Below are 18,288 nucleotides of genomic sequence, written 5' to 3'. Positions count from 1 at the left end.
GCATCAGATTTTTATCGGCTGAGAATAACCGGTTGGGAGAGGTATGAACTAAATACACAATTGGATATTAGTGAAGCGCAGTATGTCAAGTGGTACACGTCAATTACGAAGCCTGTGATTGGGACAAAAAACATGCACGTCTATGGGGTTGATTTCCCATGGTTATCAAACATGTCCCGTAACCAAATATCGTTCCTAGCCAACCACCTCCAGAAGAGCCAAGCTTTATGAATTATCCCAGGACGGGTGCAAGTTCTTCATCATCCTCGTCAAATATGCCTGAAATTCGTTGGGAGCTGCAAAGTATTACTTCACAAGGTGAGCCAACCACGATCCTCTTGTTTCCCAAAATATGGACCGTGATTATCCTTACTACAATGTCACTGCCAGTAAGGAAGAGTTGCCGATTCGACTCAACTATTTGCATTGGCGGAATCGGCAAGTAGAGGCGATGCACTTGGAAAAACTACGAAAATGGCAGACAGACACAATGTTTGGATTGACTCTAACTGTAAGTCCAACTCCAAATGATGATGGGCGGCGGTCACATTCTTCCAATTTCACCAGGAGCAATAGATCATTGCACGAAATTAAAGAAACCAACAGATCATGGCAAGAAAGTGAAGAAACAGTGGTACGAGAAACACAACACAATATGATACGAGAAACACAGTACAATACTAATTCACCACAAATTGTGTTTGTATATCAACCTCGGACATTTCGGCTTGAACCTAGGCGCATTTCATCATCATTCTCGCCCTATAACCCAAATGAATGTTACACACCAACACCACCACAACAACAAACCTCTTATATGCTTGGCTCAACAAATGTTTGAGTTTGGCCATTGCCATAGGAATTGCTCTCAGTGTTTACATTATCGAAGGACAGTTTTTCTTTGAAATTGCGGGACTTTTGTTTAGGGGAAATTAGGGGGAGACCCAAAATAAATAATATTCTCATTGCCAGACCCATAATTAATTTTCGGTACTGTGACACCCATAATTATTTCCGTGACACACAAAATTATCCGAAATTATTAAGAATCAATATAAGTCATTATGCATACTATTTTTTCAGGTTCGTTATGCAGCCTAATTTTTCAGGGGTATAATTGGCAACGCAACTTGGATATAACATACCCAAAAATCCGCGCCTTGGATTTTACCAATTTTATATCGTTGAAAATCTTTTTAAGAGAGCTATGCAACGAGTACAAACAAGAATATCAAATTTTTGTTTTTCACGAAAAAATCGGAGGTGATCATCATTTTAGGCAAAATTCTCGAAAACTTGAAACATAACCATTATGCAGCCACCAAAAAAGATGCATAACACATTCTGCAGGCGCATAACGAATTATGCAACAATTTTCTCGACTGCATAACAAAGTTATGCATCTATAACAAGTTATGTAGCCATTGTTTTGGTTGATTTTAGTGCGTACATAAAAAATTAATGCATAATGCATTATGCAACCATATTTTCGGATGCATAACAGGTTATGCACATATTTTCTCGATGCATAAAAGATTGTGCAACAATTTTTCCTATGCATTATGCAACCATATTTTCGGATGCATAACAGGTTATGCAGTTATTTTCGTGACTGCATAACATGTAATGTAGATATTATCATAGGTGCATGACCAGTTATGCAAGCTTATTTTTCGTTGGTTTTAATACTAAGCAAAAAGTAGCTGCATAACGTGTTATGCAACCGTTTTCTGAACTGCATAAAAAACTATGAAAAAAAAAGCTGTATAACGTGTTATGCAACTAATTTCGAGAATGCGTAACAAGTTATGCAACAAATTTGTAGATGCATAATGAATAACCTGTTATGCATCACTATTGCACGTCACACGCACACCAAACCCATTTACATTTCCATCTCCTTTTCCTTGCCACTGCAGCATGCTTTTAGCTCCATTTTCTTTTAAATGCGTAACCCATTGAAACCAACATCAACACCACCATTGACTAATTTCTGAAGAAGTCATTTTATCGAACAACTGGTGTGTGTCTGGCAAACAAGCCTTCACTCACACTAGAGATAACTATTAGTTTTGGACACCCAATTGTTGTTCCTCAGCAGATATACACAGGAAACTCTTAATTAAAACAAAAAACAATGTCTAACAAGCAGGTGCTAATTCATACTACTAACAGACTGTTGAATCAACAAATTTGTAGATGGATTGGTCTCTTTTCTGAAAAACCCCATACATGCCTCATAATCATATGGTGTTCATACCTTCCCACTAATTTTGGTACGGAGATAATCACATTTCTCATAGAAGGGATGAGAAAACGAATTTTGACGATACCTGGAGCTGAGAAATTTCATTCCAAATCAAATGAAAATAGAAGAATATTTTGATGATAAAGCAAAGAAAATTAGATGCAATCTTATCTTTCTTTTGTGCTTACTAGAGAATGGAAGAAATTGGAGAAATGGGTCTCCCTGGGTGCGCGCCTTTAGATTTCTGGGCGTGGGTTTCACAATGGAAGAAATTGGAGAAATGGGTCTCCTTGTAATTTTCACGTGGCTCAACAAATGTTTGAGTTTGGCCATTGCCATAGGAATTGCTCTCAGTGTTTACATTATGGAAGGACATTTTTTCTTTGAAATTGCGAGACTTTTGTTTAATGAGCCCATAAAAGTGAATATACCCATAGAAATTGGCCGAACTAATTAAAAGCCCGACATTTTTCCTGCAAAAGGCAGTTAGGGTTTTGGTTCTTTTAAGGTTAATACATATTTATACCGGAGTATTAAACAAGACAAACAAAGCACGGCGACAGAGACCGAAATAAATAAACAAAGGAACTAGAAGGAAGAGCTCATTATCTCCTTTGCATTATTTACAACAATCATGGTATGTTTTGTGATTCAAACCATAGTTTTTGATTTCTTTACAGAGAATTAATGTTTCATCTTGTTCTTTTTCTTTATGTTCAGATCATATCCGAGAACAATCGCAGAGATATATCCAAGTACATGTTTCAAGGTTTAATCATTTTTTATTTTTAATTGAGTTTGAAACCGAGCATTTTTTATTTGTATAGTAATTATAATTCTTGTTTAAATGGATTTCAGAGGGAGTTTTATATGCAAAAAAGGATTTCAATCTTGCAAAACATCCAGCTATCGATGTACCTAACCTACAGGTGATCAAGCTCATACAGAGCTTCAAATCCAAGGAATATGTCAGAGAAACATTTGCTTGGATGCATTACTACTGGTTTCTCACCAATGAGGGAATTGAATTCTTGAGAAATCATCTTAACCTACCACCTGAGGTTCTTCCTTCAACCTTGAAGAAGTCTACAGTAGCCAAATTCGCTCCACAAGGAGATCGTCGGTAAACATGATATTTTTTTTTTGCGTGTGGTTGTTTGTGTCAAGACTTTAAGGATTTTGGTGTAGATAGATTTTGATTGTTGAAATATACAGTGGTCCTCGTGGTGACGGAGAGAGACCACGGTTTAGTGGTGATCGCGATGGATATCGTGGAGGACCCAGAGGGACAGCTGGTGAGGGAGGAGAAAAGGGTGGAGCACCTGAGGGGTTCCAGCCTTCGTTCAGGGTAAATTTTACTCTCTTCGCTGTTAGTACATTAGAGTTTTTGTTTAGAATGCTGAACAATCTGTAAATGATTGGAAAAGATGATTTTGGGACTAAGTTCAACAGTAAATAATGACTAGACAGTGTACACTGCAACCTCGACATTAATAAGAATGAATGACATATTCCGTTCATTTGCAATGCCTTGAAATGAAGCTGCCTCAAAAATCTGCCACATTCTTGAATTAACTTGTATACCTTAGACTAAAATCACTTGGGTGAACCAATTTCGGCTCTTACAGGTCCTGTCTTTGTTTTTGAATTATAACCTAAACTTTGTCGTGTAGTTTTCCTAAGTTATGCACTGTTGTTTGACATGCTTGCCTTGCTGAACTGTTCCTTACTGAAGTATAGAATTTATTATGATGTGATCTGAAGGGTTCTACTGCGAGCACCAAGGTTACATTTTATAGCTTGCTCTCACCGAGAGGATCTAACTTGTTAAGGTTTAATGCTCTTTAAGTTTTGATTAATAGCTGCCATCCTCTTATTAGAGATTTGTTCTCCCATCTTCTGTTAAAGGCTGGAATGGAAGAGGAAATTTTTTTTCTAGGATTGCATTAGTTTGATTATTATAAAAAATGACAACGAGAGTTAAAATTGTGAAACTGGTACCAGCTAATGTTATATTTTGATTCATCTACACAAGTACATTTTTTTCATATTATGCAACACTGTTGGAATGAACTTGCAGAATCCAAGCGGAGGAGGTGGTTTTGGTCGAGGTCGTGGTCGTGGTCGTGCTGGACCTGCAAGCTCTGACCTTGCTTGAGTGATGCATGCTATTCCATTCAATTTTGAAGCTTGAAGTTTATCCATCTAGGAAAATTGTGACTTATTTTAAGAGTTTATCAAGTAGTGATTCTGATTCTCTTAGAAACTATAGGGTTATTTATTGAGCATTCTGTTTTTAATGAGTAGGTAGTTAAGAATGAACAGAAATTTTCCATTTAATCTGCTGTCTTGTATTTCTTTTTTGTTAAGACTGGATTGAGCCCAAGTCCATCAGCTTCTTCATGGATTTCACAGGGTATGTTCATTAAGCAGTTGTCTTCCAACATTGTTTTAGAAATGAGGATTATTGTGGAAGACCTTTCACTTCTTACCTTGTGAATGGGTTATATTATTAGTTATAACCTCTGAATCCACCTTGCTGGCAGAAAGATTTCCCAAAATCTGCCTATTAGGGGATTATTTTGAATCCAGATGTAGTCTGGGCGTGGCACATTTTTTTGGCCAGCATGACAAAAAACAATAAAAAAAGAAGGCAAAATGGAGAACTCCGTCAGTCATTCACAGGTAACATCAAATAAGTTACAGTACACATCCATATAAGAAAACAACAGCTTATTGAAGGTTAGACTGGTTGGGCATCGCATCAAATGTGATGCTTGTTATACTACTCATTAGTAGTAATACAAATAATTCAAATCTAATAAAAAAAATAATAATGTTGAATTACCAAGGAATTTCCTGACCATTCCAAGCAAAGAATTTACCATTGTCAGAGCTCTTCACAATGTTGATGATCTCTAAGAGCTTCTGAACAGAGAATTCCCTGCTGAGCAACTTTCCTTCGGCAATATTTCTCTGGAAGGGCTTCGTCAGATCTGTATCCACTGTGCCAGGATGTAATAAGATGCAAGCTATCGGGATCTTTCTTGCGCCCAAATTCCACATATACACTCTTCGTCACTGGTTGCAACAATTAATTATTACAACTAAAATAAAAGATATTAATAATAAAAACAAGTTCCATCACTGTATAAACTAGCTGCATAATGCAAACCAATTAGACTGCTTGAGGCTTGATCAACTAGCATTAGATGAAATAGGTACATCCAGATTCTTATAATCTGTCCCTTAATCAGAAGAACCTAGAAAGCAAATGAACATGCATTGATGAAACTGAGAGAAATTTTTAAGTAGAAGAATCTACACTGATTAAGTACAGTTTTCGAAGATCAGTATGAATGCCATCCTCCTAAAAGGTTGTCACCTATAGAACCCACTCTAGAGCTTAAGTTTGCCACAACAACAACATCTCGTCCAGTCCCAAATCCCCCTCCCTTCTTTAAAAGCGGCCATATATGCTGCAAACTCAACCCACCAAGAAGTTGGCTTCATCTTAAATTGGTTGTTCACCAGACTTAAAATAAGAGCTGAAAGGGAACATTTTTGGAGTACCTGGAAACAGCTTGTATTAATTTACAGTAAAAAAATCAAATTATGTAGAAAGAAAAATTGATTATGGTTCGAGGAGTGACAATTAATTGTACTCGACGGTCACATTGCATGGAAACCTGAATTATGTTTACAAACTCGAATTGCCTAGAATCCCAGAATAATGAATGGTATTTACTAATAACAAAGTCGTGGAGTGACTTTGGGTAGTTCTATAATGGTATGGTCCGCACGAAAAATCACTGTAATAAAAAAAAGGTGGTCTTTGACTTTGAGATTTGAGAGTCATTAGACGGGACCCTCATCCGTCGGTCGGAATCAACCGGATCGAGCTATGACTCGGACGGTCAGGAAAAGTTCAGTATTGGTAGGTGATGTATGTGGGCCGACAGAAATATGTCGGGGTGATGCAAGGCCGTCTCCGCGCTGTTCCTGGCCGTTGATATCAAGCCTAAAACAGTCTTTTCGTTATGTTTTTAGCCGACTTACATGAAACCTATTTTTCTTTCTTCGATCCTTCTCTCCCTCCTCTCGAAACTCAAGCTCAAACTCTCATTGCGACTATCAGGTCTTAAATTCCAACCCTAATTTTATCTTTTTATCATTTGATGCTAAAAATCCCATCTTTTCAATTTGATACTAAAAATCTCATCTTTTTTAGGGTGAATTTTAATTCAATAGTCTTCCAAGAGATTTGATTAGTTTCTTGGCTCTCTATTCTCTGAGGACTCTAACCCTACGATATGTTTTTTGTTTTCTTTTTTGTTGATTCGTTTTGTAACTTTTGTTTGATTTCTCCATCATCACAGGAATTGCTAAAGGAATTGATTTTCACGATTTTATTGATCAATTTGGAGAAGGTAATAGCGTGTTATCTCATTCTACATACCCTATGGTGCTGATCTGATTGCTTCGACAATTCCTAATCAGCTTAATGCTCGGGTCTTTTAGGAAATTGGGTTTATTAAAATTTAATTTGTGTTAGCATTGGAGCTACCAAAACATGGGGGTTAAAGATCCGCTGTCATGTATCCGGCTTCAATGAAACCCGAAAAAGAGATTGGTAATCACTAACCCCTCTTATATCAGTTAACGTTTCTTTTATTTTTATACCTCTTGATTTCAGTTTAGTTCAATTTCTTGATGTTTTATCTAATCAAGATTTGTGGGTTTCAATCTTTGATTTTTCGGAATCAATATTTGAATCCAAATCCAGACTTCCTTTGTGTTTGATGTATAAATTCCCAGGATGTGGGAACAAAACAGCAGCATCAACAGCAAAGGGAGAACATTGAAACTTCAGGCAGTAAATTCAAATGCTGAGAGATTGAAACCCACAAATCCTGATCAGTAAACTTAAAAGTGTCCGGAGGCGATTGAGATATGGGCATAAAGAAAGAAAACACCATTTACAGGCGTACAACTTTATTTTATTTTTTTGGTTCTGAATTTTTGGAGCAAAAAGATGCAGGTCAGACTTTTAATTAGTATTTTTGGTTATTATTTATGTTCTGATTTTGGTTGATGTTTAACTAGCATCTAGGTGTGCAAATTTCATTTGGGATCCATCCAATGATCTGAAACAAAAATATAAATCAAATTTAAGGTGAAATTAAGAGGAGATGTACAGTCCTTCAGAAAAGAAAAAGAAAAAAAAGAAGAAGAGATATGCAGCTAGAAACCCCATTCATCTAAACAAGTATGGATAGCACAATTTAGGCATGTCATGGTACCTAAAATAATAGCTTAACTTCTATTTCACACGTGTTCTTGCTTAGAGAGATTTGAAATGTCCAATGATCTTCTTATTTTTGACATGTAATGGTGTGACAGTACCATTTTCTGTCCTCATTTGTATTGTTGATTATACTCCAAATTTCATGGATTTTCACACGCAGTAGTGAATTGAAAACCTATTGTGAGTATATTTCAATCTGATTTATGCTTTTATGTGGTACCCATGACAACATTTACACTAAAATTGTCACCGTTCAGTGCAATTTTAATAAGTTCCACAGGATTTTTTTTTTTTTTTTTTTGAAGCAGGTTCCGCAGGATATTTACTCAAGTCCTGCTTTCAAATGTTTGAAACCTTTTTGTTTAAGAATCCTGTCAGAATCTTGGTTGAAAATGTGCTGTATTTTTTGTGTTAGGATCCAATTCTTGAGCCTGTTTATGAATGTTCCGATATATCTATTACTATTGAGTCGTGAGATGGTGGACAGTCTTATCTATTACTATCTAGGGGAAAGGATTATAATTCCGTGCTTATGATGTGTATTTTATACGTGCAGGCTTATGCAGAACTTCTCGAGGAAGGCGATCCAAAAATTCCAGCATGGTTCTTCAGTCCCAAGGATGGTTTGAATGTTGGATTAAATTCACCACTCCTCTGTTTATTTAAGGACTGCTTATGTTAATTCAGAAGGTATCACCACCCTTAAAGGTTTCTCATTGAAGTTAGCATTGGAAGTGGTTCACTTGATGCTGCATTCTGTGATAATCTGCGAGATCAGTCTTCACTATTAGAAGGGTTACATGTGGTAAGTGCTTCCTTATCCTTATTTTGTTTTATCTATTAAGCTGTCAAAGTATATGGTTATGTTCACAATCTAGATGGTATACAACTCCACCCAAGGATTACAATTAGTATTTTTGTGGAATGATGATTAAGCTGTCAAAGTGGGAAAAGTTGGAGCGGGATTGAAAAAGAGCCATGGGCCTGAAATGATACCCTGGAGTTGTTTAGGTTTGAATTCTGGGAGGTTTAATTAGTATTTTCAGCTTCAGTTGCTTGCTATAGAGGAGGATCAACAGCTACAATATTTCATATGAACCACCAAAACATTAGTATTTTCAACTTTAGTTACTACGGAGGATCAACAAGGAGATCAACAACATGTGTTCATATTTGTATTTGTATGATTTTTCTTTTTTCTTCATTTACAGGCATATGAAATGCAATACTTTTTGAGTGTGGATAGAACCATAGAAGTTGTCTTTTAGCTTATTGGTGTTTTACGACATTGCCATTAATATCAGTTATTGTGAAACTGAAATTTAACGCTCAAAGTATGCTTCTGTTCTGCAAGTTGTGCCATAGCATAAACTAAAAGAAAAACGTATTAGAAATTTCTTCAAACACAATAGTTTGTAGTTAAAAAAAAATGGAAGAGCTGTGTTGTTGTATTGTGAAAAACCTCTTTAGTTCTATATATTTACATCAACTCAGTTGTGGTCAGCTTTATGGTTGAAAGATTGACCGTTCTTGCTCCACACTCGTTTGATGTGTTAACACCTTCTTTTTTTTTTTGCTTCAGTAAAAGCTTAATCATTTGAGTGTTGGTCAATAACACAAAATGAGCAGTTGCTTGCTACTGGAAGCTCAGAGGGAACCTTGGTTAGAAGTTTTAAAATTTGTTGCAAGAGGTATGTTTAGTTACAAACAAACTCTTAATTTTCTTGCACTGAAATCTATTTATATATATAGATTTGTTGCCTATTCTGTGTGATTCTACGATTTAGCAGTGTTTGTGTGAAAAATCCCATACGCCCATATAACAAAACGAGTTGGTTCATTTGTTCATTTGCTAACAGGTTCACGCGCACGATTTGAAAGAAGAACTAAAGTGTTGCTATCAACAAGTTCAGGTTCAAAAACTCTTTCACTAGGATAGTCCTCTCAGCGTCAAGATCACAGCCGTTGTTGCTATAGGAGAAACCTGACATCTAAGCTTTTTGGCAAAGTTCTTAGTTTCATACCTTATCCAGGTGCAGGTGCCGCTATTTGTCTTGGTGAATCATTCTTTAGTCATAACTCTATAACTCCAGCCTCATATGTTTCGTTCATTTTCCTATATCTGTGCATTTTCTTGATTGTTTCCTGTCCCAAATGCTTTTATGCATCCCGATATACTGTTAGTCAGTCATTCAAATTGGGCCAACTATAAGATTCACTATGAGCTGATCCAGAGTACGTAGGGATTTCTTTAATAGTTTCTGCCTAGATGAGTGCCTCAGCATGATTCTGTTGAACCAACTATAAGATCCTTGCATGTAAGTTATCTTTCTGATTTATTTTACTCAAATATCAGTAATGTAAGAGTGACTTGAACATGAAGAGAAAGTACTCGCTGAGTTTCTCTAACGTATGTCTACGCGAAACTACGTTGTTGGATATTCATAAACTAGATAACTTTGATGGTGGGGATTACAGGCAGTTTGAACCCTCATTTAAAACCACCACTATCACTTTTAATACCATAGAAACAATATGTCTCAGTAGATGACTAATTTTGGTGTCTTGGACTTGACTCAACTAATCCACATAGGCATGCGTAAGTAGCAGCCACTTAAGTAACCTCTAAGTGATGTCATTGTGGTACCCTATCAATTTGGTATGCGATTTTCTTCTTGATTTGGTTATCTAATGGATGATTAATGCAAGGAAAATCGTGTATAAATAACTGAAATTAGGGGACTTCTTAGTTGGTAGGAAGGGGTTATTTAATGAGAATAGAAGACAGAAAATAGAAAATTGGAGAAGTTGATGATGTTTTTGTTGCGGGTATTACGGATGCTGAGACTATTGTACATGGAATTCAGGTAGGGGAGGGGTTATTATTTTATGTGTTTAACTTATGAACTGTTTTGGTACAGATATATCTAAGATTAACTTGCTTATCATAGAATCAGAGAATCTCGAAGTCCACTGTTTCATCTTTTCTTTCATTTGAAACCTGCAAAAGCAATTGTAGATGCGATTCAGGTAAGGGAGGGAGTATTATTTTATTTGTACAACTTATGAACTGTTATAGAATAGGAATCTCTTAGATTAACTTGCTTATCATAGAAAACAGGAATCTCTAAGTTCATCGCTGCTTTCAGTTGGAACCTGCAAAAGCAATTGAGAATGAGAACTATGCTTTAGCAGCTGGAATTCAAGATCAAAATTCGGAGTTAGAGAGTGGTGGGGCGAGATGACGTTACTAGGTCTGTTCACGTCTCTGACCTTGATCGACATGTATTTCAGTAATTGTATTCTCACAATTAAGCTTCTAACTTTATTTTATTTTATTATTATTTTTTTGTGGGTGTGTGTTCTTGAATCCTGAGGTCCACGGGTAACATTGCTTTGTCAATTAGGTTACCGGAGAACAGCTTGCAGCGCTCTTCCTAGATAGTCCATATCTGGTGAATGATCTTTGTAGGAACCTCTTTGATGTCATATGAAGCTTTTTCAACAAGTTTTGTCATAGTTTCGAGGGCTTGGGACCAACAATATACAATAGTAAAACAGGCATATTTTTTTGCTGTTGGGGCTTGCACTGCAATAGTAAAACATGTTTATCTTTTGTTGTGCTAAAATACTTTGCTTGGTTGGTTGCCTGTGACCTACCATCTTAAATCGTGTTCAATTTTTTTTAGTTATCGGAATCTTGAAATGTTATATAATATGGTACATCATTAGTTCTACTAAATTATGGGTGTAACTTTCTTTTGATGCATGCTAAATAGTTTTATATAGTTATTTCTTTCATGTAGTTCGATAATCTAATTACTTTGTTCACTTTGGAGCCACCGGGTAGAACATCTTTAAGGATGCAGACAAGTTCCTTTGGAAATGCAAAGGACTCTGGGAAACCCTATCAGAGGCACGTGGAATAGGCCTTTGACGGGCTTGGAATTTTACTTCTTTTGACCTCCAATCAGCAGCTATTCAGGTATCTTTCTATACATCATATAAGAAACTTTTACCTGTAAAGATCATGTGCAAAGGGGAATCATATGTACCCTATGCCAGGTGGATGTTCATGTCTCTATAAGTGTGGTTGTTAATAAGTGGAAGGATGAGAACGATAAATTCATGACTTCTAGGCAGTGGCTTGATTTCTGCAGGTATTTGTTTCCCAAATCTATTTTCTTCAATTCATGTCTTATAAATATTTTCTTTCAATTCTCTTTGGTTGTTTTTTTTTTTTAAATATCCCCTGTTTAGATCTCAATTTTCTTAATTTGGATCTTGGTAATGCCCATGGTTGAATAATATGGTATCTACAAAAATATAAGTACTGTTACTAGAGAAAAAAATACTAAAAGAGAAAATCAATTTCAATTGTTAATAAAGTCTGTTTGTATGATTATTCTCTTTGAATCATCAATTACGTAATCACTGTGATCCATAATTGTCCATGAAACAATAAACTTTGATTCCTTCTGAACAGAACAGGGTCGGGATTGGTAAAGTAGGAGTCTATTAAAACAAAGGAAATAAATGACTGTGTAATTGCAGCTTCATCAATATAATGTTGTTCTGTGTTTCTTTCTTTAGAATATGTCTGATCCTTTTTACAAATTTTGTTATTGCTTACTCTAAATAATTGTATGTTAGCACAGTAACACACAGTTCACTCATGTGACCACTGTAATTGCTGTCTTTGCTCAAATGGAAGAGCACATGGTTCTTAACCATGTAGCCGTGGGTTCGACTCCCACAGATGGCATTGTTATTTGAGTAGGCTTAAACCTCACATGCTTCCATTGACAATATTAGCTCATCGTTACATAGTGCAACACATGAATTAAGAGGGGTGTAATATTTCATCGTGGTACTTAGGAAGCATCTAAATGGAACAAGCTATTTCAAATTCTTTGTGACGTCTTTCAAAGCAATGATATTCATGTCTGCAGGGTAGAGAATTCCACAAGTGAAGGATATCCTGGACTTGGGAGCATAACCGGTCAAGATTTTTTCCGTTCCTCCATTTTTTTTATAGAATCAAGACTCGGTTCTCTAATTGAGCTGGAAAGGAATCAAGCTGAGGTTATGTTTACAATTCCCATCACATATCTCCTGCTTATGGATTGTTTGATTGTGAGTGCCAGTGTTTGGTTGTTATGTTTATTTCATTGTATTAACCTATAGCTTCAATCTGCACTTGGCGGTATATATTATCAAGGTTTACAAGCCACTCTTATGCCTTCAACAACTGTGGCTTTTTATTGTTCCAGATAATTCACATCAATAGTTGAGAAGCCAGTGGCATCAGGAAGTTATGCTGAAGCTATGTCGTAATATGGTTTTTTTTAGAAAAATTTGCTGAACTCACAACGAATTAATACTGTGCCGAGGAAACCATCCTCAACACTCAACTACATGATATCGGGTCTCAGGTAACACAAAGTTAAATTTACATTTGGAATTTGGTGTATTAAATTTCCACTCGCTTTAGCAATTCCTTTCTTTTTCTTTGAGAGGGACATGTACATTCAGCTCTCGGAAGTAGCAATTGCTTGGTCCTACAAGAGGTTGGGAACACTTTGTAGATTTGGTGTGGATGCAAATGGTAGAAATTTTGGACTAAGATCCGAATAATGTCTTGCTCTATAAATATGCTATTGTTAAAATGTGTTTTCCTTTAGGAAGAAAATCTATTTAATTATGAGTCATTTATAAGGAAAAAGTTGTCCCAACGAAGATACCCGATCTGATGTATGCGGAGAGACTAACAAGGATTGGCATTCAAATTTTCAAGAATGCAGTTAAGGAGCCAATCTCTCGAGAGGTACAATAATGGATAAATATGATGTCTTATAAATGAATGGTACTTTTGTAGTCATTATTTTGAACTACATAATATTAAATGCTTTATTACCTCCGCGACCAATAGTATTTTACTTGCTTGATCCTCAAGGTCTTTTATGTTCAAAAAGAAAAAGAAGTGCTAAAAGATAGTTTTTCTTTTCTTCTTTCTCACTGATTTAGACTGAGTCTCGGTTACAACTAGAACAGTATCTAACCTAACATCTTAATTGACATCTATTTTTTTTGCCAAACTTATAGAGGAAGAAGAAAAAAAGGTTATATTATTTTGAGTCATATTCAAATGACCATAGATTGACACAATAACGCCAAAACGTATAAAAAACCTTCAATGCAATATTGGGAGTTCCAGCCAAATAGCCAACTCCACATAAACTAAGCAGTTCATATTGGCCGGTCAATGAGAGTTGCTCTAAAATATTGATCCTACACTCCAAATTATTGTTTAAAATTTAATGGCTAGCTTTAAATCTAGCGATTTAGTCGGCTGAGAATGTAACTTCACCTAGCATGTTGTTTTATCCTGTACTTTTTTTTTTTTTAATTTTCTTTGCTTTCTTATCCTATATTAATGTAATTGTTTGATTTGACTTTGTGGAGTCCCCTCTAAATTACCTTATATTCAATCTATGTCACCGATCAAGAGACTCTTGAGGCCCTTCTCAATTATCATTCTGTTTGATTCAGTTCTGGTTTCTAAGCTTCCGTCTAAACAGAACGATATGGTTGTTTTCTTAGATACAATTTGATCTTTGTAGCAGATATCCAATGATTTCAAATTTCCAATTGTTAAAATTATTCGAACTTATTTTGATTAATTTGAATTAAGGTTTATTTGTGTGTAGGTTATACCTTAATCGACGGGTGCGATGAGATTTAGTAGATGGCCATAATGAATTTATGCGGAAGAAGCTAAAAGGAGATAATCTAGATTAGAGAACTGTTTTTTTCTTCCATATCATTGTAGTTTCTTCGTGCCATCATATTACCATCTGTTTTACTATCTGGACTTCTAAGTTTCATGTGGCTTGGAGATGGTTATTGTTTGAAAGTCTGGATCTCAGATTTTAAAATGTTATCAAATTGGTCATCGTTTGCGGGTGATTATTTCAAATTCATAGGTTACAATGTATATTGTTTCTTTCTTATGAGATAATAAAAGTACTGATTGTGAGCGATGATATATATGTATTTTTTTAGGATGTGAATGTGCCTACTGTTTCATGATGGAGCATCTGTGGGTTGGAAAATGCTAAAAGAAATATTTATGAGATATATGTTGTTCAATCATAACTTTCTGATTATCATAGATTAATCGTTTGGCGATTGATCATGTTATTTCGATAATACTGACATGTGTTAGGTATAAAAGATTCTGAAAATTCTGATTTTATTAGATGCATTTGCATCTATAAATATTATCATAAAAATTGTTTTATTATCCAAATTTCTAATTAAATAGCCAAAGCAGTCGGATACATCTAAATTTTGGGTTAAAAATGTGGATAGGTTGAAGACAAAGATAACGACTGAGATGTAACGACGTTAAGTTAGAATCCAGTTTGGAATTATAGTTTTCTTGCTACACGAATTTAATATCAAAAATTATTTTAATTTTTTCATATACATGGCCATGATTAGGAGCCAGTTGATTCAACCAAGATACCTAGCAATAAAATTCAATAGAAATAATATATTTTGTATTCCAAACACCCACATCATAATTACCTATTGTTTTGGTTGACTACAATAGTGTTGTCAAAGGAACATATGTAGTCTCGCATCCTTTCCGATGAAGGTGTACCTATGAAGGGGGCCACTCCTAATAGAATTTAAAGTGGGCCACCACTAAAAGTTTTAAGACGCAATATGTCAAACTAATTATCATACCTATTAATAAGGCAGAGGTACAAAGAGGGCAAATGAGAATATCTGTATTGAAGAGAGGTTGCTGATTTTTCTCTGTAAAGGTAAACGTGTTAAATAAATGTAGTTTCTTTTGTGTCTTTTTTTATGTAATAATTAGTGGGCTTCTAAATATAAGCAAGTAAAGTGCATCATTTTTTTTTCCATTTTCTATTGTTTTTTTTTCTTCCACTTTTTAACAAATGTTAATTGTATTCTCCGTGCGGGTATGTAATGGTCGTACACAGTCAGTTTGAAATAATTATGTAAAGTCTGACCTACTTATAGTAATGCTTCCGAGAGTTATTTTACTTTTGAGGAAAATCGATTAACTAAAATGTGTACTGCTTGAAGTTAATGGAGATTCCGTTTCAGATTGATATATGTAATGTTTTTACTGTAATTTGTGTCAACGAATTTACTATAAGTTAAATGAGGTTCCACGTTAGAGGTTGAGCATATGACGAGTGACCCACCTTAGAAGTTGTCGTTCGTAGTTGAACTTTAGAGGTATATTTGTGTTGTATAGAGAGTGATCAATTTCTTTGTTATTCAGGTCTTATACGTACTGATCCACACACCAGCAAAATATACGGGTATGTCATATCAAGTGAACTATGGTTTACTATATAATTGTTCATGAAATAGTAATATTAAGTGATATTTTTTATTTTTAATATCCATCATTATCATATGTATATATTGGTCTGAATAAAATGTAAAGTTCTGATAAGCGGTTAGTTTGGACTTTCATATCAAACTAAGATACAAGAAATATATTTCCTTCAGTCAAAATTCTAGCATCCATGTAGAACTTAACTTCTTATTTCGTTGACCATTCCTCATTGGTTCTCAACAACTTCCTAGAGAAAAAAGGTGAGGCCTATGGTATAATGAAGTAACTTTTGTCAAGCTCTGAAGTGATACTATTTATGCTAGCTAGAGAGACTTGACATGATGGTACTAATGCTTTTTGGTAGTACAAACAAATTTGTGGTAAATATATTACAGTCTTATTTCGTTTATCTTTCTTGAGTTTATTCTCTCTTTGTTGGAAAGTATAACGAAATTGATAGAATTATTAGCATAAACACTCAACATACTAGAAAGCTCCATCGACACCAGCAATCTTCCAGTTTGTGGTCCAACCAGTTAACTCACCAGTGCATATGAATACCTATATCTTATTAAAATTACATAATATGAAGTCGTGGTTGCTTTAACTGAGTTTTTCTAAATATAATTAAAAAATATCAGCCATTGCCAACGTCATCACCACCACCACCAAACCAGTTTAGATCGAATGTTAAACCCAAACCTCCTTTTCTTATTTATTCACTTAATTATGAAGTTTTTGTACTATTAGTTATCATTTCCATCAGATTCGATGGTGGAATCACAAAGCTATATCTTCTTATAAGAAACTACATGTCGCTACTCTTACCCTTCCCATGTCGAGGGAATACGATGGAAAAGGCCGAGATAGATGCGGGTGAATTTTCACTTCTTCGTAAATATAAGTTACACGTACAAAAAAGAAAGATGATTGTTTACATATAACTTGCAGGGCATGTACCATTTATCAGTTGAGAAAATAGAGGTGTTAGTTAATGTGTAAGCATCGCCAAACTGAGTTAGGCTATCATTTGATACTGATGTTAAACCATCCGTTAGTTATGATTGACGATGTTGAGTTGCATATTAACTTTTTCGTTGTGCTAAATTTACTTGGTGATGTTTGTGCAGGGTACCATCAGGTTTTTTGTGTATGAAGTATGAAGACAAGGGTGCCATGATAGACACAGAGGAGTAAGAAAAATGACAACTCACCAACTCTAAAACAGTTCAATGATAGTCCTATAATACCCTGAAAGCATGTATAGAAATCTTTATGTTTGAAAACGTACTTATACCAATCTTTTTTGGAGCATGTATACCAATATTTCGGGTGATAAGCGGAAACAATATTGCATTATATTTTCCTATCGACAAATATTTCATGACATACATTTTATTCCTTTAGTGTAGATGTATTTGTTGTTAAAAAAAATTGAAGCACAAATTTTATGTGCTTAATGAAACAACATTACCTTAATTGTTTTTTCTTATCGGCATGTGTTTCTTAAAACTTACCGCATCATAAATAGTCTTATAATATGCTTTTTCATGATTATGGAGCATCATAAACTCATAAAGAGTAGTTGTTTCAGTAAATTAACAATTACGTGTGAAGATCGTTGACGTTCTAAGCAATTTTGTCTGTTTTGACCAATGACGGTTGGTTATAAATTGGAATACTGCTTAAGCTCCTAATTTAACATGATGATATACCAATTTCTTTTAGCTAAACTGGAAGCTTAAACATATTAATGCATTAGTGTCATGTTGTTGTAGTTCCTGCACTATACTACATGTCATTTTTGTATTCTCGCCTTAGCTTGACCAGATTAGGCTCACAATCATATGCAAAACAAATCCACATCTTCTCTGTTAAATTTTTTTATCATACTGTACTTTCGAAGTAAAGCAAGAGCAATTAATTTTTCACGGAGTTACCGAATTTGAGGACTTATATTATGTATCATTCTCTTTGTATATTGAAATATGTTTGGTAGAAAAAAAAGATCGTCTCATTTGTTTCTCTTTCATTGTTATCACCATTAGATACTAAACTAAACTAATTCATAGTTGCCAACATGGATCCACAATTCCACATGTTCTTTCAATTTCTCTATTTCGATCTTCAATAAAAAAAAGATGGTGTTTGACTCTGAGATTTGAGAGTCATTAGACGAACAGGATTTAACGGGGACCCCGATCCGGAGGCCACTAGCATCCGGATGGACTTTTGACTTCTACGGTCAGGAAATCTCAGAAATGTTACGGAGTGGGATGCGGGTCAACAAATTTGGGCTTCTTTATTTCTTTTTCAACCCTAATATCGGTTGTTTCCCCGTCTGAA

At 35.1% G+C, this 18,288-nt stretch overlaps 1 protein-coding gene, 1 long non-coding RNA gene and 1 other non-coding gene across 24 annotated transcripts; all 3 read left to right on the top strand.

The window, feature by feature from the left end:
• Positions 1–352: 352 nt before the first annotated feature.
• On the top strand, positions 353–4,406 carry LOC113359044 (40S ribosomal protein S10-1-like). Its single transcript, XM_026602741.1, has 5 exons — positions 353–634; positions 2,969–3,017; positions 3,107–3,371; positions 3,464–3,596; positions 4,329–4,406. The coding sequence occupies exons 1-5, from the start codon at positions 353–355 to the stop codon at positions 4,404–4,406; spliced, it is 807 nt and encodes a 268-aa protein (XP_026458526.1).
• A 1,912-nt stretch (positions 4,407–6,318) lies between these two features.
• On the top strand, positions 6,319–14,513 carry LOC113355394. Of its 22 annotated transcripts, none has more exons than XR_003362422.1 (11): positions 6,337–6,386; positions 6,628–6,881; positions 7,035–7,289; positions 8,113–8,361; positions 9,139–9,247; positions 9,416–9,589; positions 10,478–10,586; positions 10,706–11,541; positions 11,622–11,716; positions 12,509–12,692; positions 12,830–13,476. It is a non-coding gene; the product is annotated as an uncharacterized LOC113355394 (long non-coding RNA). The 22 variants fall into 22 exon arrangements; XR_003362427.1 differs by having other exon boundaries at positions 9,416–10,586; positions 10,706–10,810; positions 11,407–11,541; XR_003362414.1 differs by having other exon boundaries at positions 9,416–10,586; positions 10,706–10,810; positions 10,964–11,541.
• TRNAK-CUU lies at positions 12,249–12,321 on the top strand. Its single transcript has one exon. It is a non-coding gene; the product is annotated as a tRNA-Lys (tRNA).
• Positions 14,514–18,288: the final 3,775 nt, after the last annotated feature.

This window comes from Papaver somniferum, chromosome 3 (genome assembly GCF_003573695.1).
Source record: "Papaver somniferum cultivar HN1 chromosome 3, ASM357369v1, whole genome shotgun sequence".
Taxonomy (NCBI): Eukaryota; Viridiplantae; Streptophyta; class Magnoliopsida; order Ranunculales; family Papaveraceae; genus Papaver; species Papaver somniferum.
Note: the sequence above shows the minus strand (reverse complement) of the source record. Positions and strands in the feature narration are given on the sequence as shown.

What these genes read in the sequence shown, in the direction of transcription:
- LOC113359044 (XM_026602741.1), top strand. Translation starts at nt 353, where the DNA reads ATGGACCGTGATTATCCTTACTACAATGTCACTGCCAGTAAGGAAGAG. An exon ending in ATCCAAGTACATGTTTCAAG is followed by an intron (nt 3,018 to 3,106) that starts GTTTAATCATTT and finishes AATGGATTTCAG; the next exon opens with AGGGAGTTTTATATGCAAAA. An exon ending in GCTCCACAAGGAGATCGTCG is followed by an intron (nt 3,372 to 3,463) that starts GTAAACATGATA and finishes TGAAATATACAG; the next exon opens with TGGTCCTCGTGGTGACGGAG.